Below are 23,980 nucleotides of genomic sequence, written 5' to 3' on the forward strand. Positions count from 1 at the left end.
TTCGGTTAGTAGCAAAAAACATTTCCCAACCGAACCCTATAGTTCGGTTAGTTGCAAAAAGATTTCCCAACAGAACCTTAGTTCGGTTAGTAGCTAAAAACATTTCCCAACCAAACCCTAATAGTTCGGTTAGTTGCAAAAACTATTTCCCAACCGAATTATACGTCGCAAAAAGTGTTTCTTAACCGAACTTTAAGTTCGGTTTGATCGTAAAAAGTTATAAATTTTTTTCATTCAAGAAGCGTGAATTCATGATTACGTCCCCTCGGAGGGCTTTTGTCGTAAACACTCGACTTGAGTAATCTAAACATTTTAACACTATTGTCACAACCACTACCGTTTTAGTTTTTTGCGAAGCTGTTGATCAACCGACAATTAGCTAGACAGTTGTTGTATCCTATTCAGCAAGCTTTTGTCGTAAACCCTTGACTTGGATTTTCAAGTCTAACAAAATATGAATAAAAGTTATTTACAGCCTTATAAACTCAATATGAATTATAGTTTTTATCTGAAAGAATTTGAAGGAATATGTGAATTAACTCATAATACTAGTAGTTGTCTTATTATATCTTGACTTTGTAAAAACTAGTAGACTTGTCTCTTGCGATGAGCTAAGGTTTTGTTTCTTGAGCTTAATGAGCTAAGGTTTTGTGATTAACAATTAACAAATGACATGACTTAAAGAGCTAAGGTTTTGTTTGTTGAACTTGAGAAGCAAAGGGGACAATAATTTTAGGTATGAATAACTTGCTTGGTTGTTGATGTTTTTTTCATTTTTGAAAGCCGTGTTATACTTGAAACAATAATGTTTTATTCCCTTTGAAAGTTGTGTTCGTAGATGATGCAATAATCATGAATCGTTAGGACGAGTTCGGTGATCAGATAGGTACCACTTACCTAGGATTATATTTTAGTTTACATATATTGTTGTGGCACCCCGGTTAGTTATGTGCGTCTAAAGATTTAAAGGTCTGGACAAATAAAACTCACACGTTGAATGGTGAGTAAATCCTCGCTTTCTATTGACCGAAATAGGTCTTTTTTGAGTTTTGTGAAACGAACGTTTCGGTGAGGACACTTAGTAACGTATGATTGGTTTAAAGAGAATAGGAAAAGATAAAAAAAAAACCAAATTCAATTTGGAATTCGCAACGACATTTGTCTACGTATGATTGACTTTAAAGAATAGGAAAAAAATTAAAAAAGGAAACCAAATTCAATTCGGAATTCGCGAGGACACTTGACAACGTATGATTGGTTAAAAATTACAAAGTCAAAAAGAAAAACCTAACCTAGCTACCGTGTTTGGAATTTTATGGAAGTCCAAATTCAATTTGGAAATCGTGTATCTACCTTATAAGGACTCTTCTTCTCAAATTAATATATAAAGGGGAAAAAAAATCGCATACTTTATGCGAAAATAAAATGAAAATATAAATAAAATATACACATATTCTCCACCTATTCTATGTGTTTTCTCTCCACACCAACTCAAAAATACATCGCCATGGGGCGAGGCGAAGTCCCGCGCACACCAAATAAAAAATGCATCCCATAGAGCGAAACGAAGCCCCGCACACATCAAATAAAAAATGCATCTCCACGGGGCGGGGGCGAAGCCCCGCGCACACCAAATAAAAAATGCATCTTCATGGGCGGGGCAAAGCCCCACGCACACCAAATAAAAAATGCATCTCCATGGGCCGTGGGGAATCCCCGTACACACCAAATAAAAAATTCGTCCCCACGGGGCGGGGCGAAGCCCCACACACACCAAATAAAAAATGCATGGGCGGGGACGAAGCCTTTCCCACACCAAATCAAAAATGCATCCCCACGTGGCTGGGCAGGGAAAACCCACGCACACCAAATTAATGAAAATAAAATGCCCTGTGCGTAGCACGAGCACAAATCTAGTAATTATAAATAACATCACCCTTTAGATATTTTTGTGCATCAACAAAAGAGAAAAACGATTTCTTCATTCTTACTGGAGGTTGTGTTCAGAGTGTGAATCAAAACAAAGCCTAATATTATCTTACTAATCAAACATGAGTTGCCAACAACAAGAAGAGATTCTAGTGAAAACAGTGTGTGAGATTTATGACAAAATCTCAAAGCTGGAGAGTTTGAAACCTTCTGAAGATGTCAACAAGCTCTTCGCTCAACTAAAACTCACATGCATACCTCCAAACCCTATTGATACAACCAAGTTATGTCAAAAGCATCGAGAGATTAGGACTCACTTGATACAAATTTGGGGTGTATCCCAAGCTTTACTAGAAACCCATTTCTCAACTAAATTAGGATCACATGAGAATCCACTTGATCATATTGAAGAATTCCCTTCTCAACTTACATCGAACTATGTTCGCTAGAGTTCACAATACTCAGTAACCATACCAAGAATGATGGCAAAGATCCCAAGAGGATTGCTTTTGTGGGTTCAGGTCCACTTCCTCTTTCTTCAATTCTTATGGCATCAAATTACTTGAGGGACACATCATTTCACAACTACGATTTCGATGAGTCGGCTAACTATTTGGCAACTCGATTGGCTTCAGTTGATCCAGACTTATCGAAAAGAATGTTCTTTCACACAATTGATATCATGAATGTTTCTGACGAATTAAGTGAGTATGATGTTGTATTCCTGGCAGCTTTAGTCGGAAGAAACAAGAACGACAAGGTGCTCGCGGAGTGCTCATGGTGCTCTCGGCTTCATACATCCAGTCGTCGATCCTACTGATCTTCAAGGGTTTGAAGTTTTACAAGTTTTGCATCCAACCAACGATGTAGTACTATGTTCGATTATCATCGCACGCAAGTCTATACTTGATGGTATGTGATCATATGGCTGATTAGTTACTCAACATTTCGTAAGTCCAACTGGATTCACTGTTCTTGCGGTGTTCGTGTGATATTGTTGCTGGTCAGTCGAATGTGTTGTGGCGTACATTGGTTACTTGCAGGGACGGAGCCAGAAATTCCACACAAGAGGGCTAATTGGCAAAAAAAATTATTTAGAGGGGGCTTATTAAGAGATTTTTATTTTAATTAGTAAGAATTTTAAAGGATCCTTAAGGAATTAACCAAAACTAGGGGGGCGGGGGCCACCCCTGAGCTCTACTTAGCTCCGTCCCTGGTTACTTGTTCATCCTGTCCTTCATGGTGTTGGTGAAGTTTGTGTAGTACTGCTGGTGATTGAAAGCAGCTTGCTTCTTCAAATCTCTGTTGTTGACATGCTGGTGCAATGGACTGCAGTGGAGTTTTTGTGTCTGCTAGCTACTAGATATGAAGGTTACTTCAATTCTTGTACATTTCTTCTCAATTGTTGTTGCGGATTCTTCACTGCGATTAATACTTCTAATGTTTTTGTTTTGGGTATTTGTTGACTTGTGTTGTTCTTGGATTTGTGGTGCACTCTATTTGGTGTTGAGTGGTGAATGGAGTAAATTGATACAGTTGTAATAATTTGGCTTCCTTAGTTGGTGCTATGCCTTGCTTTTTTTCTTCTAACGGTGTTGAAGTACTATTGTGCTATTTGGTCGAACCATTGTCAATGCATGAAACGAGGTGATTAATAGGCAACATTCGTTAAGGAAATGCTAATTTGAACCCAATATGTGTCCTGGATTTGTTTGAAAATGTAACAAAAATCTAGGCTGTTCATTGCATGTACATTAAAGACCTTGTTACCAAATTAAGTGTATAAAGAAATGAAATTGAATCTAACTAAAATTACTAAATGCAAGGTCCATCAAATAAAACTTCAGAACAAACAAACAAAAAAAACTTAAGAAGGCCTATAATGTAGAACTCATTTAATTTGCAACTGCTACATCTACCAACGATGACTCCTTATAAAAAGAAAATCAAAATAGTAAAATTGTAAGAAGTAATTACATAACCCAAATTGCAAGTAGAAACAACCTTATATAAAGGAACTTACGAATCTTAAAATTAGAGCAGGAGAAATAATATTGTTTAATATTTCCTTTATCTCACTATTAGATGATCTAGTTCGAGTTTAAACAATTATTAAAACAAAAAAGGGAAAATAGTACTTTTAACTATTTCTTACAACTATACCATTGTGAATAATAACTAATAAACTTTTGAAATGACTTATCTCCCAAACTACATCACCGATGTTCGCAAACTTCATACCATTGAAAAATATTTTAAAACACATATATAACGAATATAAATATGCCTGTCAAATTATACATATTTCTTATATTAACAATAATCAATTAAAAAAATAATTTTAGAAATATCTCCTTGTTGGTGATATAAATTATCTATTATTTGACAAAATCTAAAAGTAAACAGGTCAACTAATAATGGGACGGAGGGAGGAAATATGTTATTTTCCAAAATCACCCGATTAAAGATGTATAAGAAATTAATTAAAGGGAACTAGGGATCCAGATGTATATGGAATCCTTCTTTTTGTTCGTGGGGGTAGTACTGGGTAAGTGTTACAACTGAGTGCACAAACAGGAAGACGAAGTAGGACAGAAGTCACAGAACTGGTGTTACAACTGAGTAGGCACACAGGAAGATGAAGTAGGACAGTGGAAGAAATTGTGTTAATTGTTAAGCGAACTCTAATCTTGTGGTGTTCAAGTTTGAACACTTTTAGTTCGTAATCCATTTCGCGAATCCTCTTCTTATGCTGCTTTGGTTCTTTAGGCCAAACTCTGTAAATATCTATTTTTCATATAAGGGGGGGGGGGGGGGGGGGGGGGGGGGGGGGGGGGAGTGAGTACGTAGCAACTAGCAAGTGTCTCTTATATTTTCTAGTTCTCGAAAGTATTTAGAGGGGCAGGTGGCTTAAGTTTAAATGGATACATACTAGATATACATAGGTATTAATTAGTATATGTTGAAAATGTTGTAAGGGCCTCCAACCTGAGAAGATCAATTATTGATCATTATAGTCTAATCTATTATTAAACGATTCTTAATTGGTATTTTATTCATTGAAGCAGCGTGAATGCATGATCATGTCCCCTCGCCCATCAGCTAATTTGAACTATATACGTGTATATTCGGCAACATTTTGTCGTAAACACTTGACTTGCGTAACATAAACATTTTAACATTATTATTACAACCACTACCGTTTTAGTCTTTTGCAAACCGGTTGATCAACCGACAATTAGCAAGACAGTTGTGTCCTATTCAGCGAGCTTTTGGCGCAAACATTTGACATGGATTTTCAAGTCTAACAAAATATAAATAATAGTTATTTACAGCCTTATAAACTCAATATGAATTTGAAGGAATGTCTGAATGAACTTGTTAAGACTATATTGATTGTGTTATTATAGCTTGACTCTGTAAAAACTAGTAGTCTTGTCTCATTGAGCCTGTGTCCGAGAAGGAAGCTACAAGAGGCGGGCCATTCCTACGGATTCGAACCTGATCATTATATGAACACCATTTAACAATGATGAAATCTCTTGGAACTTATGGATCTTACCTGAATGCCATAAAATCACTAATAGTTAACACCAAGATTTAGACTGTATCTAAACTCACAATTTGGTGTAGCCTTCATTGTTTCTCGATTTGAGAATGCCATTTGCATCCATTTATCGCCAACAGCAAATTTTGAGGATAATATTTGCATGAGTTTTAGTTGAAATAACATTTTGATGTTTATAGCTTCAATTGATTTCTTAAAAAAACATAATGTAAGTGGAAGTTTTGGGCCATTACAAAACCGCCTCTTACATGATGGGGTACCTGACCTATAATAATGGTTTCCGTGCTAGTTTATAGGGGCAGATCCCGCTCTATGTGAGCCATACGGTTATAGAGTGGTTTAAAACCATTGTTTTTCCTGAGCCACTCTTTCTTAAAACTCAGTTTGGTTTGTTGTTTCATTACCAGCTCTCATGTGCTAATATCCTAAATCCAGCAAAAAAAAATAATATATATATATAACTCAGTTTGTTGATCAGATAATTAAAAGTAACAAATGACGACATAACTTAATGAGCTAAGGTTTTGTTTGTTGAAGTTGAGAAGCAAAGTGGGCAATAATTTTACTTATGAAAAATTTGATTACCCGGGTAGTTATGTTAATTATAAATAACAACACCCTTTGGATGTTCACAGTGTGAATCAACACGCAAAGCCTAATCTTACTATTCAAACATGAGTTGCCAACAACAAGAAGAGATTCTGGTGAAAACAGTATGCGAGATATATGACAAAATCTCAAAGCTAGAGAGTTTGAAACCTTCTGAAGATGTCAACAAGCTCTTAGCTCAACTGAAACTCACATGCATACCTCCAAACCCTATTGATACAACCAAGTTATGTCAAAAGCATCAAGAGATTAGGACTCACTTGATACAACTTCGGGGTGAATCCCAAAGTTCACTAGAAACCCATTTCTCAACTAAATTAGGATCATATGAGAACCCACTTGATCATATTGAAGAATTCCCTGCCTACCCAAATTACATCAAACTTGGTCTGCTAGAGTTCACAATACTCGGTAACCATACCAAGAATGATGGCCAAGATCCTAAGAGCGTCCACAGTGGTGCGAGTATAACCAAAGACCAAAGACTAAAAAAAAAGATCAAATTTGGGTTTAGTCCGTCGTGTGGCGTAGTGGTTGCAGATTAAATTTGGTCGCGCGTTGATAAAGATTACGCCTGGGATCAGGCGTTGGTAAAGATAACGCCTGAATGGGGCGTTGGTAAAGATAACGCCTGATGTGGGGCTTTGGTATAGTATACGCTTCAAAAAAAAAAAAAAAATAATGCGGCGGAGATATAAAGCCCGCCCCATGCAAATTTCAAAAGTTTAAAACTTAAAGTGGAGTGGGGCGTTAAGTATATGAACGCCCAATTTCGTGCGTTGAGTTTATGAACGCCCCATCGGGCGTTATTTTTACCAACGCCCCATTCAGGCGAAGTTTATATGCACGCCTGTTCGTTGGACGTTAACTATACCAACGCGCGATGAATGGCGGAGATTATATCAACGCCCGATGTGTAGCGGAGATTATATTAACGCCCGACTATATTTGGATTTGGTCTTGATCGCCGACCAAATTTGGTCTGGATTTTACTCTTTGATCAAATTTTGATCGATGATCCGTCCCACTACGCCATCCCACTCGAGTAAAAATTTGGGTTTACTCGTCCATTGCAGTTGCTCTAAGAGGATTGCTTTTGTGGGTTCAGGTCCGCTTCCTCTTTCTTCAATTCTTTTGGCATCAAATCATTTGAGGAACACATCATTTCAAAGCTACGATTTCGATGAGTCGGCTAATTACTTGGCAACTCGATTGGTTTCTGTTGATCCAGATTTATCGAAAAGAATGTTCTTTCACACAACTGATATCTTGAATGTTTCCGACGAACTAAGTGATTATGAAGTTGTTTTCCTTGGAGCTTTAGTTGGTATAAACAAGAATGACAAAGTTAAAGTTATTAATCATTTGGCCAAGTACATGGCTCCTAACTCCATTTTGATGCTAAGGAGTGCTCACGGTGCTCGCGGGTTCATATACCCAATCGTCGATCTTACAGATCTTAAAGGGTTTGAAGTTTTACAAGTTTTTCATCCAACCAATGAGGTAATGTGTTCGATTATCATCGCGCGCAAGTCTATAATTAATGGTATGTGATCATATGGTTGATTAGTTACTCAACCCTTCGTTAGTATCCCACTGGATTCACTGTTCTTGCAGTGTTTGTGTGATATTGTTGTTGGTCACTCTAATGTGTTGTGGCGTACAATGGTTAGTTGTTCATCCTGTTTTTCATATCGGTGGTGAAGTTTGCGTACTACTATTGGTGATTGAAAGCAGCTGGCTTCTTCAAATTACTGTCGTTGACTTGCTGGTGCAATGGAGTGGAGTGGAGTGTTTGTGTCTTCTAGCTACTAAATACGAAGGTTCCTTCAATTCTTGTACTTTTCTTATCTATTGTTTTTGTTCTGGGTACTTGTAACTTGTGTTCTTCTTTGCTTTGTGGTGCACTTTATTTGTGTGGATTGATACAGTTGTGATAATTTGGCTTCGTTAGTTGTTGTTATTGCCTTTCCTTATTTCTTCTAACGGTCTTTCTGCACTATTGAGTTTGTACGAGTGAAATATCGCACATTCATTATGTATGCGAAGTAAAGGTCATCTAATGTAAGTGAAGACCATCGCACATAATAAAATTAGGATGACGTATTTAATGATGTCAGCGTAGTCACGAGTAAATTGTGATGATCTGTGCGAAGGTGTAAATTGTGCGAAGATGAGTGAATGTACATGAGCGATTGTAACACACAGTGATTCCGAAAATAGGGGATCTATTAGCTGTCGTCCACTATGTAGTACCCTATATAAGGGGAAGGAATCTGTGTATTGAGAGAGATCTTCAGTATGTGTTAGACAAGAAACTAGAAGAGGGAAAGTTTATTTGGAGAGCGAGTAAAGTCATTGTATTATCTTGTAACCAATTATAGAACTTGATAAATAATAAAAGAATTCCATTATGATTACTTAGAATCTTGTCTAAATTCACAGGGGATGTGGTTGTAGGATTTCCTGCAACTACATTTGGCGCTAGAAACAGCTTGGAGTGATATATCCTGTTGGTGAATCTGTTTAAAAATCAAGTTTCTAGAATTAAAAAACCTAGAACTTCTTTTTCAACATTTGAAATTTTCATCATCACATATTTTCAATCCTTTTCAAAATAGTTTTTCATTTGTTCATATAAGAAAGTGGAAATGGTGAGAATCAGATCTATTGTTGAGCAAGCGGCAGCAGCCAGAAGATGTAAAAGAATTGTCGAACGAAGAAAAGGAGAAATTCATGAGCAATTAGAGGAAGGAGAAAGACAAAATCAAAGAAATAATGTTCTGAATGGACTACAACGTACACAAGAACAAAATAATGATATTGATTACGATAGAGTGAGTATCCATACTGCACATACGAATTCTACCAAAGAAGAAATACAGAGAACTGGAGATGCAGGAAGGATTGAAGGAAATGAAGAAATTATGACACTTGAAGAATTTAAAAAAAGATTGATTGAAAAACGACCAAGAGAAAATGAAGAGCGTGCGAATTTGATACGTCAGAATGATGACTTAAGAGAAGAGAATCTCATATTACACGAACAGAGATCAAGAAGCGCTACGCGATCAAGATCAAGGACCAAAAGAAGTTCATCAAGACAAAGTCGATCTAATCGAAGAGATGCTAGGCGAGAGAAAACATTAGACAATATTGATGATAACTTGCAAGTATATGATAATCTACAAGATCAACGCGACGAGAGATGCACATTAAATGACAGATACGAGCAACGTCGTGAGCGTCGTCGCAGATAAGAAGATCAAAGAAAAAATAGATTTCAAGATACATCCGAACGTCATCGTACTCACCACGAATTAGATAATGATGAAGAAGATGGTCCGGAACAAAGGAGAATTCTATTACATGGTAGACAAATATTGAGGGATCAATATGCACGCGAACAAAAAGAAGAGAGAAACATTGTTGTTGACGAACGTGCGAGATCTGAAAGACAAAGGCATAGAAGAAGAAGAGAAGAAACTGAAGAAAGAGAGATTGAAGAGGCCATACGACAGAATAATCATGAGAATAGATTACAACAAGCCAGATTAAAAATACCTATGCAACAGGATTTAGACCAAACTATGAGCGAAGAAATTCTCAGAGAAATGGCAGAATTGAGAGAAATGATGACTGCGTGAAAAAATGGTGGAAGGAGACAATTGGAGGAAGCAGTGGAGGAAGATGGAAATACACCTTTTGTAAGGCAAATTCAAATCGTAATAATACCACCAAAATGAAATTTACCTGTATTCACTAGTATCTTTGACGGTAGTACGTGTGCAGTACAACACATTAAAGCCTATATCCGATCTCTATTACAATGGGAAGAAAATGATGCGGTGATGTGCAAATATTTTCCTGTGAGATTGACAAGAGAAGCCTTGCAGTGGTTTAAAGGATTGCCAGTGGGAACTATTAGGTCACTTCGTCATCTACAGAACATCTTTTTAGGACAATATATCAACAATAATATGTCAAGACCAGGGATTGAGACGGCCTTTGAACTTCGCAGAAGGGTCAATGAAAGTGTGCGTCATTTAACAACACGTTGGAGAACCATGTGTAGTGAAATGGCAAGACGAGTAGATGAACGATTTCTTATACTAGATTTTATCAATGCCCTTTTTCCTACGGATTTATGATATACACAGATTTTCAGGATAAAAGACACCATCACAATGTCGGAGTTGCGTGAATTTCAAGAGGAGTATATTGCGCTTGAGGAGAAACAGAGAGAAATGGAATCTTATCCAGTTGCAATGCCTAATGGGAACAATGGGAATGCAAGTTTACTCCCAAGGATGGCGAATGCTGTTGCGAGTACATCGCGGGGAAATCAAGGAAAGAAGAATACAAAGATGGAACAAAAACTGGTAGCCATGGGTAGTGCAGACCAGGAGGAGTTTGAAAGAGAATATAAATAAGCGCAATCCCAAGCTAGAGGAAGAAATAACAAGATTCAAAGAATGGGAAGGTTATGGAGGTCAACAGCCATACAATAATGCAAGACAAGGGAACGGAAAGGTGATTTGGGAACAAATAAGCTTGCCAAAGTTGAATACTACAGTAGACAAAGTCTGGAAAGCTGTTATACTAATGGAATAAATTCCTGAACCACACAATGTAGGAGATGAGCCCACCACCAGGCAGAAGGAGCAAAGAATTTTGTGTATATCATCGCTTTCATGGTCACACAACAAATAATTGCAGAAATGTGAGGAAAATCATACTGAGAGTGATTGAGCAAGGAAAACTGAACCATTTCTTAGTACATAAGCCACTGAATCTACCATCACCACCACCAGGAGGAAATACATATGGTGAGGAGAAAGGAAAAAATACATTTGTAATTGAAGTAGGTGCGAAGGAAAAGAACCTATATTGCAATTCTTAACCTTGCGAAGATATCGCCATTAACGGATTGGCAAAAACAGTCCATTTCGTTCAGTGCGGAAGAAACACCCGGAGGAGGAGATTTACATGAATGTCCATCGGTGGTGAAGTTGGGAATTAATCCGAAAGAAAAAATAAATGATGACGATGAAGAAGAAGAAAATGAAGCGAATACTTGGGCTATAAATAGAATACTCATAAATCATCGGAGTTCTGTTGATATTCTCTTTCATCATACATACAAGACTATGGGAGGAAGGGATGACGAGTTATTTCCTTCAACTTACAAAATTTATGGATTCAATGGCACTGCGAACAACCCAAAAGGAGAAGTCAAATGAGAATTCCACTGCGAAGTCTACCAACAGAAATCGTATTTTGTGTTGTTGATGTTGAATCACCATATAATGCTTTAATTGGGAGACCATGGTTGCATAGTATCTTGGGTGTGGTTTCGACATTTCACCAATGAATAAAATTTCCTTTACCTCAAGGTCTAGGCATTATAAGAGGAGATACAAATGAAGGTAGAAATTGTCAGGAATGGATATTGATAAGTGCGAAGAGCGGGAATACAGACGAAGAAATTTGAAGCAACATGCTAAGGATAGTCAAAGGGGTAAAAGATTAATGGTGGATGTAGTGTCTAAATCTGGGAATATAGACAAGAAGGGTATTGAAGCAGAATCTTCTGCGAATAATAACACCAAGTGAGTCAGGAAGATTAATTCTAATGAAGAAAAGCGAGTGCAGAGGCAGAAGTTGTGTTCTCAGAAGAAAAGTACCATGTGCGATGATACTCGCACAGAGGAAATTGAAGATATCATGCGAAATAATGTTCTGAGAAGCATCAATGAACTTAAAGAAATACAAAAGATGACCGAAGCAGAAGAGTAATATGAATATCTTTCTTCATGTATGAGAAATCAGTAAGAATTCTATGTATTAGAGTTATATAATTCGCAACTAATAATGAGAATGAAAAATTTATATTTTCATAAGATGATATCATAACAAGAAAAAAAAAACGAAATGCAAATGTAAGGCCTTAAAGTAAGACCTTAGTATAAGGCAACAGAGTATATAACCACACAAGAGAGGTATCCAACTGTGGCGTGCACCCTAGTTCGCATGAATGCAAGAGGCAAAAAATAAGACCTATCGCACGTCACATTTGGGGAAACCTGATAAGCATAACTCAAGGGAAAGCTACATAGACCCTGGAACTTGAGTTTTGGAGATTTGGGGTGAGAAAAAACGAAAAAGCCCATCCAGGAGGGGTGCCTTAAATTTTCAGTCTAAGCTAATTTCCTTAGATTGGAAGACTAAGGTATCAAAGTCTCTCCTAAGGAGTGCAGAATTTCGATCAGCGCGCCGAGGTACACGGTTGATTCAAGAGTTCCCGGGGCGTCTGGAGCATACCTTGCCGCTCTTGACAAGTCCTGACTATGATGCACTTGGTCCGAAGAAATCCCACTTAGGGTGCGGTCTCGTAACCATAAACCTTACCGGTAGAGGGATAAGAGACTGCGAAATCAACTGGTTGTTGCATTACCGGATGGGAGGAGCCAACCTTAACCCGGTAGAGGTAAGCTTCCTTGAAGGGAAAACCAGGGAGAATATAAGTACGGCACCCTCCATTAGGGAGTTGAATTGTGTCAAAAGACGTAAATGTTATGAGGCTTTTTACTCACGGGAGTATTAAGGCTTGTCATATTTACACACAAGATAAACCTGAAGAGGCAATAATACAAGAAAAACATAAGGCGAGATCAATGGGTCGATATACTATAGTATAAAGACTTCCTTCGATTTCGTTGCACAAGAACAAATAAAATTTTGTCCAAGATAAGACCTTTAATTAGGAAGGAAAAATAAAACTTCACGATAAAAATACGACATAAGTTAACTTTTTTTTGTAGGAGTCGATAGAAATAAGTTACCTTCGAAGTGTTTCGCATGATACAAAATGTGATTGAAGTAGAAAGAGACGTTGTATTCATCAGCCTATCAATCTGTGACAATTCGCAGAGGCAAGAATGGGAATGCAAATATAAAAAGAGTGATATTTGCCCCATTTGACAGTCTTGTGCATGTGCGAAAAAGATAGAACTTTGATATTTGTGAATGCGAATATAAGTTAAAGAGAACTAATAATTAAGGTACGAAAGTTAACATTTTAGAGGTATATATTAAAGAAGAAATTTTAGAAGAGGTGGAGATATACAAGAGGCAGAAAGAGAATTTACATAAAGTGAAAAATAACTAATTATCTTCATCATTATGTTCGGCCTCAGAATCGTTTCTTCCTTCTTCATACTCTTTATACTCTCCATATTCCTCTTCACTATCAATAATATCAGGAACAACTTCATTGGGAGGGACATCTGCGAATTTATATTTAGAGAGAGGAATGTCATTATCAACACAGACTTTCTTAACTGTTGCATCACGAGCGCGAATGGCATCCTTACCATTATTTGAAACAGTAAGGATATAATTCTTTTTTAACTGCTGATATTTGGAGTTGCGAGCAGATAACTCCATTGATAACTTCTCGGTTTCTTCAAGGCGTATCTTTTCTTTAGCAGCAAGTTATGTCTTTAGTTCTTCAATCTTCTCCAGATAATTCTTTTCTTTATCTACTAAATATAAAAAGAATGGTTAGACTTAAAGGAGATGTCATCTTCAAGAAATGACAAATATGAAAGAAAAAACAAGTGACCTTCGTGATTGGAAATAATGTCCTTAACCGCGCAGAATGTTCAGACTGAAGGAACACATTTACGGCTAAATTTTCCCTAGCATCATTCAGAACTCTAGCATCCCAACTAAATTCATCTTCACTTTCTATGAGAAGTCGAGAACGGATTAAATTTCTTTCCTCAATGAATGTGTTCTTTCCGCTCAAAGCTGAATCACGTTCATCTTGAACTTTAAGAATAGTCTCTTGGAATTTTTCTAGTGCCTTCCCACCCTTGAGAGCGACCTCATCATTTTCAGTAATGAGTTTATTCTTCTTTACTTCCAAAAGTTGGATTGTCTTCTTATTTTCATGAAGAAGACGTTTGAAGTTATTAAATGTAGTTAATAAAGGTCTATGATCCATTATAAGAGCAGTATACTTCAATCTTAACTCTTCCAGGCTAAGATTCTCAAATACTTTGGTTGGATAATTGTTTAAAGGGGAATTAAGATGTTCTAAAAGAATTTCCTCGTCATGAAAGTTAGATGCCTCATCAGAAAGGTTATAAATATCTGCGAATATAAAGAAATGAGGAATGCTAATTACCACGTAAAATAAGGATAATGCGAAGATCAACGATTACGTACCAATGATTTCACCATTTCATTCTCGAGCCACGCGATGTAATTCAACGTTGGTAGAATTTTCAGCCTTAAGTTTGGTATTTTCTTTCCCCAAACTGAGAAGTTTCCTTTGATAATCCGAAGAAACCGCATATGATAAGCGAGATACCTGTAAAAGTATAATAAAGATGTTATGAGTCGGAGAGGAATATTAGAAAGAATATAAAAGAAGGTTTAGATATTACCAAAGAACCAATCGCATATTGGAAGCTTGGGTCTACAATAGAAGAAGCTCCGCGAAGAGATGGATCATCCAAGATAGGAGCATCGCTGACTTTCGATACCATACCAAAAGTGCGTTGTAGATCACCATCATTAAGAGCCGATATAGGATCAGAAAAAAGGTTGGATAATTCTTTCATCGAAGAAGAAATCGATGGATCTTCAGAAGCAAGAATATCATCATCACTGGATTCAGATTTTGAAGAAGGGTAGAATTCTTTAAGCTTCCTAGAAAGATCAGAAGAAGAAATTTTGGGCCCAGATTTAGATGCGAGTTTCTTGGTTCGTTTCTCGGGTTTCCCAGTATCCTTAGTACCCGAAGCTTCAACTATGCGAATAATTAAGATAAGAAATAGAGGCAACAATATTGTTTAAATTAAGAGAGGGAATGTTTCTTACTTCATTGTTCTGCGAAGATGATGCATTGTGCGACGTTTTGGCCTTCTTAGCAGCCTGAAATCAGAAGAGTAGGAAAGTAAGAAATAAAAAAAAAAAAAAAAAAAAAAAAAAAAAAGGTTATGCGAAATTATGAAAAATAATGCGAAGATTTCATACCATCTTCTTATTCTCAGTATCAGATAAGACAAACTTCCAGGGTTGATAAGTAGAAAGATTTGCAGGAAGAGGAAGATCAGAACCATCAGCAGCTCTTCCAGATACATAAGGACCAACTAAAATGACAGGGAAATTAAGCCAGCATGAATCATTAGATCTGTGAGCAGTACTATTAGACTTATCATTCCAATCAACATCTCGCATAATTTTCTGATCTTCAGTGATACCATCTTTCCTTCTTAAGTGAATGGCCCATTTTGTTGATTCATTTTTCATTATCGCAACATAGTAATTTTTGAAAAAATTATCGACAGTATACTCTGTAGGGTTGATGGCTTTATCACGGTACGATACATTTCGCACTTCATAAGAATAAGAGGTTCCTAATCCTGCTATGCGACGAGAGTATTCTAAATCTATTCTAATAGCATCTCCACTTAATTGAAATATACCTCTTGTAAATCGATCATCAGATAGAATTTCATAGAATAAGGGAATTTCTGGATTATACAACAGGATGGAAATATTATTCAAAAGTTGTCCTAATGAAGCGATGATCTTTTGATTAGACCACTGTTCAGAGTTTATTAATTCAAGATTGAGTTTTGATGAATAATCGGAATGGGAAGGAAGAGAAAGTGAAAAGCCTCTTGTAGCAAATTCTCTTTTCAACCTGGTGAATTCAGTTTCCATCTTTTTACCAGATGGGGCCATTATAAGAATGGGAATGAGGGATATATAAGTGAATGAAATCACAGTATCTTAATCAGATCACAGACGAAAATTACAGTTAAAGTGCATAAGCAAGGGAAAATAAATAGGACGGTAAAAAGAAGAAAGAAGAAGATGAAAGAAGATATATAAGGAAAATTTACTCTCGTTTTTCGAGATTTAATTTCATTAATGCGAAGAATGAATGGATAGGAATAGACGATTATAAGAACGTGTAAGATAACGAGTGGATAAAAAAACATGCGTAAGTAAGGAAAGCTCAAATTCTGGAAATATGTCGGCAGAGCAGATTATGAAAAGTCGAGCATGTACGATATTATTAGATGGAGATTCTTCATATCGCTCACTTTATAAAAAGAACGAAATGAGAAGAGGCAAAATGTAAGAGTGAAATATCGCAACCATAAACCTTATCGGTAGAGGGATAAGAGACTGCGAAATCAACTGGTTGTTGCATTACCGGATGGGAGGAGCCAACCTTAACCCGGTAGAGGTAAGCTTCCTTGAAGGGAAAACCATGGGGAATATAAGGACGGCACCCTCCATTAGGGAGTTGAATTGTGTCAAAAGACGTAAATGTTATGAGGCTTTTTACTCACGGGAGTGTTAAGGCTTGTCATATTTACCCACAAGATAAACCTGAAGAGGCAATAATACAAGAAAAACATAAGGCGAGATCAATGGGTCGATATACTATAGTATAAAGACTTCCTTCGATTTCGTTGCACAAGAACAAATAAAAAAATTTCCAAGATAAGACCTTTAATTAGGAAGGAAAAATAAGAACTCACGATAAAAATACGACATAATTTAACTTTGTTTTGCAGGAGTCGATAGAAATAAGTTACCTGCGAAGTGTTTCGCATGATACAAAATGTGATTGAAGTAGAAAGAGACGATATATTCATCATCCTATCAATCTGTGACAATTCGCAGAGGCAAGAATGGGAATGCAAATATAAAAAGAGTGTTATTTTCCCCATTTGACAGTCTTGTGCATGTGCGAAAAAGATAGAACTTTGATATTTGTGAATGCGAATATAAGTTAAAGAGAACTAATAATTAAGGGACTAAAGTTAACATTTTAAAGGTATATATTAAAGAAGAAATTCTAGAAGAGGTGGAAATATACAAGAGGCAGAAAGAGAATTTACATAAAGTGAAAAATAACTAATTATCTTCATCATTATGTTCGGTCTCAGAATTGTTTCTTCCTTCTTCATACTCTATATACTCTTCATATTCCTCTTCACTATCAATAATATCAGGAATAACTTTGTTGGGAGAGACATCTGCGAATTTATATTTAGAGAGAGGAATGTCATTATCAACACGGACTTTCTTAACTGTTGCATCACGAGCGCGAATGGCATCCTTACCATTATTTGAAACAGTGAGGATATAATTGTTTTTTAACTGCTGATATTTGGAGTTGCGAGCAGATAACTCCATTGATAACTTCTCGGTTTCTTCAAGGCGTATCTTTTCTTTAGCATCAAGTTATGTCTTTAGTTCTTCAATCTTCTCCAGATAATTCTTTTATTTATCTGCGAAATATAAACAAAATGGTTAGACTTAAAGGAGATATCATCTTCAAGAAATGACAAATATGAAAGAAAAAACAAGTGACCTTCGTGATTGGAAATAATGTCCTTAACCGCGCAGAATGTTCAGACTGAAGGAACACATTTACGGCTAAATTTTCCCTAGCATCATTCAGAACTCTAGCATCCCAACTAAATTCATCTTCACTTTCTATGAGAAGTCGAGAACGGATTAAATTTCTTTCCTCAATGAATGTGTTCTTTCCGCTCAAAGCTGAATCACGTTCATCTTGAACTTTAAGAATAGTCTCTTGGAATTTTTCTAGTGCCTTCCCACCCTTGAGAGCGACCTCATCATTTTCAGTAATGAGTTTATTCTTCTTTACTTCCAAAAGTTGGATTGTCTTCTTATTTTCATGAAGAAGACGTTTGAAGTTATTAAATGTAGTTAATAAAGGTCTATGATCCATTATAAGAGCAGTATACTTCAATCTTAACTCTTCCAGGCTAAGATTCTCAAATACTTTGGTTGGATAATTGTTTAAAGGGGAATTAAGATGTTCTAAAAGAATTTCCTCGTCATGAAAGTTAGATGCCTCATCAGAAAGGTTATAAATATCTGCGAATATAAAGAAATGAGGAATGCTAATTACCACGTAAAATAAGGATAATGCGAAGATCAACGATTACGTACCAATGATTTCACCATTTCATTCTCGAGCCACGCGATGTAATTCAACGTTGGTAGAATTTTCAGCCTTAAGTTTGGTATTTTCTTTCCCCAAACTGAGAAGTTTCCTTTGATAATCCGAAGAAACCGCATATGATAAGCGAGATACCTGTAAAAGTATAATAAAGATGTTATGAGTCGGAGAGGAATATTAGAAAGAATATAAAAGAAGGTTTAGATATTACCAAAGAACCAATCGCATATTGGAAGCTTGGGTCTACAATAGAAGAAGCTCCGCGAAGAGATGGATCATCCAAGATAGGAGCATCGCTGACTTTCGATACCATACCAAAAGTGCGTTGTAGATCACCATCATTAAGAGCCGATATAGGATCAGAAAAAAGGTTGGATAATTCTTTCATCGAAGAAGAAATCGATGGATCTTCAGAAGCAAGAATATCATCATCACTGGATTCAGATTTTGAAGAAGGGTAGAATTCTTTAAGCTTCCTAGAAAGATCAGAAGAAGAAATTTTGGGCCCAGATTTAGATGCGAGTTTCTTGGTTCGTTTCTCGGGTTTCCCAGTATCCTTAGTACCCGAAGCTTCAACTATGCGAATAATTAAGATAAGAAATAGAGGCAACAATATTGTTTAAATTAAGAGAGGGAATGTTTCTTACTTCATTGTTCTGCGAAGATGATGCATTGTGCGACGTTTTGGCCTTCTTAGCAGCCTGAAATCAGAAGAGTGAGAAAGTAAGAAATAAAAAAAAAAAAAGGTTATGCGAAATTATGAAAAATAATGCGAAGATTTCATACCATCTTCTTATTCTCAGTATCAGATAAGACAAACTTCCAGGGTTGATAAGTAGAAAGATTTGCAGGAAGGGGAAGATCAGAACCATCAGCAGCTTTTCCAGATACATAAGGACCAACTAAAATGACAGGGAAATTAAGCCAGCATGAATCATTAGATCTATGAGCAGTACTATAAGACTTATCATTCCAATCAACATCTCACATAATTTTCTGATCTTCAGTGATACCATCTTTCCTTCTTAAGTGAATGGCCCATTTTGTTGATTCATTATTCATTATCGCAACATAGTAATTTTTGAAAAAATTATCAACAGTATACTCTGTAGGGTTGATGGCTTTATCACGGTACGATACATTTCGCACTTCATAAGAATAAGAGGTTCCTAATCCTGCTACGCGACGAGAGTATTCTAAAGCTATTCTAATAGCATCTCCACTTAATTGAAATATACCTCTTGTGAATGGATTATACAACATGATGGAAAGATTATTCAAAAGTTGTCCTAATGAAACGATAATCTTTTGATTAGACCACTGTTCAGAGTTTATTAATTCAAGATTGAGTTTTGATGAATAATCGGAATGGGAAGGAAGAGAAAGTGAAAATCCTCTTGTGGCAAATTCTCTTTTCAACCTGGTGAATTCAGTTTCCATGTTTTTACCAGCTGGGCCATTATAAGAACGAGAATGAGGGATATATAAGTGAATGAAATCACAATATCTTAATCATATCACAGACGTAAATTACAGTTAAAGTGCATAAGCAAGGGAAAAGAAATAGGACGGTAAAAACAAGAAAGAAGAAGATGAAAGAAGATATATAAGGAAAATTTACTCTCGTTTTTCGAGATTTAATTTCATTAATGCGAAGAATGAATGGATAGGAATAGACGGTTATAAGAACGTGTCAGATAACGAGGGGATAAAAAGACACGCGTAACTAAAGAAATCTCAAATTCTGGAAATGTGTCGGCAGAGCAGATTATGAAAAGTCGAGCATGTACGATATTATTAGATGGAGATTCTTCATATCGCCCACTTTATAAAGAGAACGAAATGAGAAGAGGCAAAATGTAAGAGTGAAATATCGCACATTCATTATGTATGCGAAGTAAAGGTCATCTAATGTAAGCGAAGACCATCGCACATACTAAAATTAGGATGATGTATTTTATGATGTCAGCGTAGTCACAAGTAAAGTGTGTGATCTGTGCGAAGGTGTAAATTGTGCGAAGATGAGTGAATGTACATGAGCGATTGTAACGCACAGTGATTCCGAAAATAGGGTATCTATTAGCTGTCGTCCACTATGTAGTACCCTATATAAGGGGAAGGAATCTGTGTATTGAGAGAGATCTTCAGTATGTGTTAGATAAGAAACTAGGAGAGAGAAAGTTTATTTGGAGAACAAGTAAATTCATTGTATTATCTTGTAACCAATAATAAAACTTGATAAATAATAAAAGAATTCCATTATGATTATTTAGAGTCTTGTCTAAATTCACATGGATGTGGTTGTACGATTTCCTGCAACTGCAGAGTTCATGATTCGTGAGCCTTTTCCCCTTTGATAAAATCAATTTACGGATTAAAAAAATAAAAAAATTAAATAATAGCTGGTGCTATTGCTTATTGCAATATTGAAATGTTGCAGGTTTGTAGATGCTTATAAATTTGACTTCAGTTTATTCGTTTTGTTGTGGATCCTTGCGTAAAGAGACTATATAGTTATGACAGTGCAACTAAAAGCATAGACTGATTGATATTATGTGTAGATTGAGGACAGAAAATTGGAATCTATGAAAACGCAATTGTTTTTTTTATCATTAGAGACACCGAGCATCTGTATGCCAGAGCATTAAACTAAAATTAGAATGCTACAACTTGTCTTCTCTTCACAGAGCATTAAACAATTTAACTTACTGAAGAGCTTCAGTGATAGGTTCGGATTTTTCTCTCGAAATGTCTCCTACATTCTTTACCGAATGTTGGGTGCTATAGACCCATTATCAAAGTTTATCGAATGTTGCTAGATTTGTTTATTCATAACACTAGATTTGTACCGGGCATATTTTTTCTTTTAACTCGAAGCCCGGCGCCGTGGTACTTTGATTTGTTGTGGCGGGATAAGCAGATTTTATTTATTTATTTTTCTAACTTGGTTTGAGTGGGGCTTGGTCTTGCCCCGTGGTAATGCATTTTTGATTTGATGTGCGGCTGTGCACGGAGCTTTATCCCACCCCGTGGAGATGTTTTTTATTTGGTGTGCATGGGACGTGAATATGTATTTTTTATTTGGTGTGACGGGGCAGATACATTAAATAAGTAGAAAAAATGTACAGAGTTTTTTTTTCTTTTATTTTCGTAATAGATATGTGGTTCTTTTTTCTTCTTTATATATTTATTTGGAAAAAATAGTCCTAAATTCCTAATATAGTAGTTACTCAATTTGGAAATCGAATTTAGACTTCCATAAAATTTCAAACACGGTAATTTACTAATTTATGTTTTCTTTTTAAGTTTGTAATTTTTAAACTAATCATAAGTTGTCAAGTATCCTCACTTAAATATTGTCAAATTGAATTTGGTTTCCTTTTTAAATACTTTCATATTCTTTTTGAATTTAAACCGATCATACGTTGCCAAATATACTCATCAGAACGCTCGTTTCACAAAAGATAAAATATAGCTAATCTTGAGATTTGGTTAGCCGGTGGCCCTTTTTATGCATACGAATTTATCAAAGTAAAATATAAAAGTATGTCTCACCTCTTGCTGCAATAGTACCAGTTGATATGACATGATAAAAGGGACAGAATGGAAGAAAGGTAAAGGCCAAAATACTCTAGGAGAACTATGGGTGTAAATCTTATTGCTATAATTGTGAGCGTTGTTGTGTGATTGTACATATATTTTGTGGCAACTAGATGAGAGAAATTGGACAGCCTTCTTAGAGGAGGTGAGCTTTAAGTGGTCGATTAGTTGACGTATTATCACTTACTCAGTTATTGTTGAAATTAGTGCATGTGAGAGCCCCCATCAAGTGCCAAGCTAAACCTCAGTGGCACACCTCAAACGAAGTGAAAAGTATAGCTAATCAGTTGCAAGTGATTAATGCACTATAGATTACTTGAGGTTCAAAAATAAAAAGTCCCTTGATTTATGCCAGTACCCAAATCAATTAAATCCAATAACTCAATTGTTCATTTAGTTGTGCCTCCATTTCGGTTTTACTGGTGTGAAGTGCAATTCAATAGCAAAATTCACAATTAGGCCCAATCTATCAAATTTAATTAAGAAAAACAAATTTAACGGAAAAAAATCTAAAACTCACCGAAAAGTCGTTGTATTGGGTCTAACTATAAGCAAATATGCATACTTAATTCTTGAACCATGAACTTGTTTTACCCCCTCTCGATGCCAATTCGGTAATATTAAACATATAATGTTATCTCTAAAGGGTTCTATGAATTAACATAACATGGCGCAGCAATGCAACACTGTAAGTTTAAGTCAGCCGGCTAAGAATCAATCATTTGAGTTTTAAAACAATATCTTTTCTGCAGAGATGATCAACAGTAACAAACATTATGAGTTAAACTAATGCGCATGAGTTTGCCTGAACCATAGAAGTCAAGCTCACCAAGTATAATGTCAGCAGCCTTTGTAGGTGGTGCGCCGTGCACCGTCAAAAGACTAAAGTATATATCATGGTACCTCCACAATCACCAGTTACACTAAAGTATATGTCATGGTACCTCCACAATCACCAGTTACACAATGGCCATTACAATTGGCCTTAAAGATGACCTATGATCACTTCATCAGCTCCAACTATGACTTCAGTGTTTTTTTTTCATGTTTTTGTATACCCTATACAAATCCAAAGATAAAGGCACAAAGCAAATAACTTAGTTATCGAATTAAGGAAGTCCACGAAGTATATGTTTACATGTTATATTATGATGCGAATGAAAATCCATATTATTTGATCATCTCTATCGACTGATTTCTTGCCTAAACACTAACCGAGATCAGTGAACACTACCCAATATTCAGTTATTTCTCCACTTCAAATTCTTCTTAACTCTTAGAGAATAGCGAACGAACCCATGGCAGCGACCTAGGAACTAAGATGGTGACTGTATGGGCTCTCTGTCGGACACTTTGTGTGTCTATCAACGGGTGCCCTTGTATAAAACACTGGGGAACAATCAGGTAGAAGAGGCGATATTGAAAACCCATAATCAAATCAAACCAAACAATCCCAATAATGAATACCGTATAAACATAAAGAGAACAATCAGAAGAAAATTAGCGAAAATCTAACGATATAATTCTAGGTTTATATATTTTACCTGATTCTGCTTTGCCTCATAAAATAAAAGCCCTGAAAAAAAATCAACAAACTGTATGGAATCAGAACACAGAAGAAATAAAGCGCAACAGAAAAGAATCAACCTAACCAAAATTGTAAGGTTCTGCGAGAGTTTTACTGGGAGGAAGAATTTAGTTGGAAACTGTATTAACGTTAGGAGACACCCTTATCAAAGGGAAGCGTATCAGTATCAAATTGATTTAGCAAAAAAAAAAAAAAAAGCGTAGCAATATCAACAAACGAAAGGAACAGACGGACTTATGCATCATAGTTGGAGGTCTTCTTATACGGGACTAAAGAAACTTGGGAATCCATAATTTTGGTATTTGTTTAAAATCAGAATCTGGCGAGGCATTAAGAAACGTTCCATGTCGTGGCCGAAATATTACCCAACGATCGGACAAACGTCTATATAAAACATAATAACGAATCGACCCGCGCCGTGGGATGACGAAATCGATGGCGGGGTCTGTAAGGCGAATTCCAAATTGAATTTGGTTTCTTTTTCTTCAATTTTTAATCTTTCTCTTATTCTTTTTAAATTTAAATCAATCACAGGTTGCCAAGTGTCCTCCCCAAAACGCTGGTTTCACAAAACTCAAAAAAGACTTATTTCGGCCAATAGGAAGCGAGGGTTTCCTCACCGTTTAATGTGATAGCTTTATTTATCTAGGCCTTTAAG

At 36.2% G+C, this 23,980-nt stretch overlaps 1 protein-coding gene and 1 pseudogene across 1 annotated transcript; both read left to right on the forward strand.

Annotated features, from left to right (window-relative positions):
• Window positions 1-1,972: 1,972 nt before the first annotated feature.
• LOC113354432 lies at window positions 1,973-3,486 on the forward strand (annotated as a pseudogene).
• Window positions 3,487-6,171: 2,685 nt separating this feature from the next.
• Window positions 6,172-7,660, forward strand: LOC113352648 (nicotianamine synthase-like). The gene is made up of 2 exons (XM_026596447.1): window positions 6,172-6,555; window positions 7,193-7,660. The coding sequence occupies exons 1-2, from the start codon at window positions 6,172-6,174 to the stop codon at window positions 7,658-7,660; spliced, it is 852 nt and encodes a 283-aa protein (XP_026452232.1).
• The last annotated feature ends 16,320 nt before the right edge of the window (window positions 7,661-23,980 follow it).

This window comes from Papaver somniferum, chromosome 2, assembly GCF_003573695.1.
Source record: "Papaver somniferum cultivar HN1 chromosome 2, ASM357369v1, whole genome shotgun sequence".
Lineage (NCBI taxonomy): Eukaryota > Viridiplantae > Streptophyta > Magnoliopsida > Ranunculales > Papaveraceae > Papaver > Papaver somniferum.

Excerpts from the sequence above, each read along its gene's own strand:
- LOC113352648 (XM_026596447.1), top strand. The coding sequence starts at position 6,172 with ATGAGTTGCCAACAACAAGAAGAGATTCTGGTGAAAACAGTATGCGAG. Across the intron at positions 6,556-7,192 it reads ATGGCCAAGATCCTAAGAGC|AGGATTGCTTTTGTGGGTTC; the intron begins GTCCACAGTGGT and ends AGTTGCTCTAAG.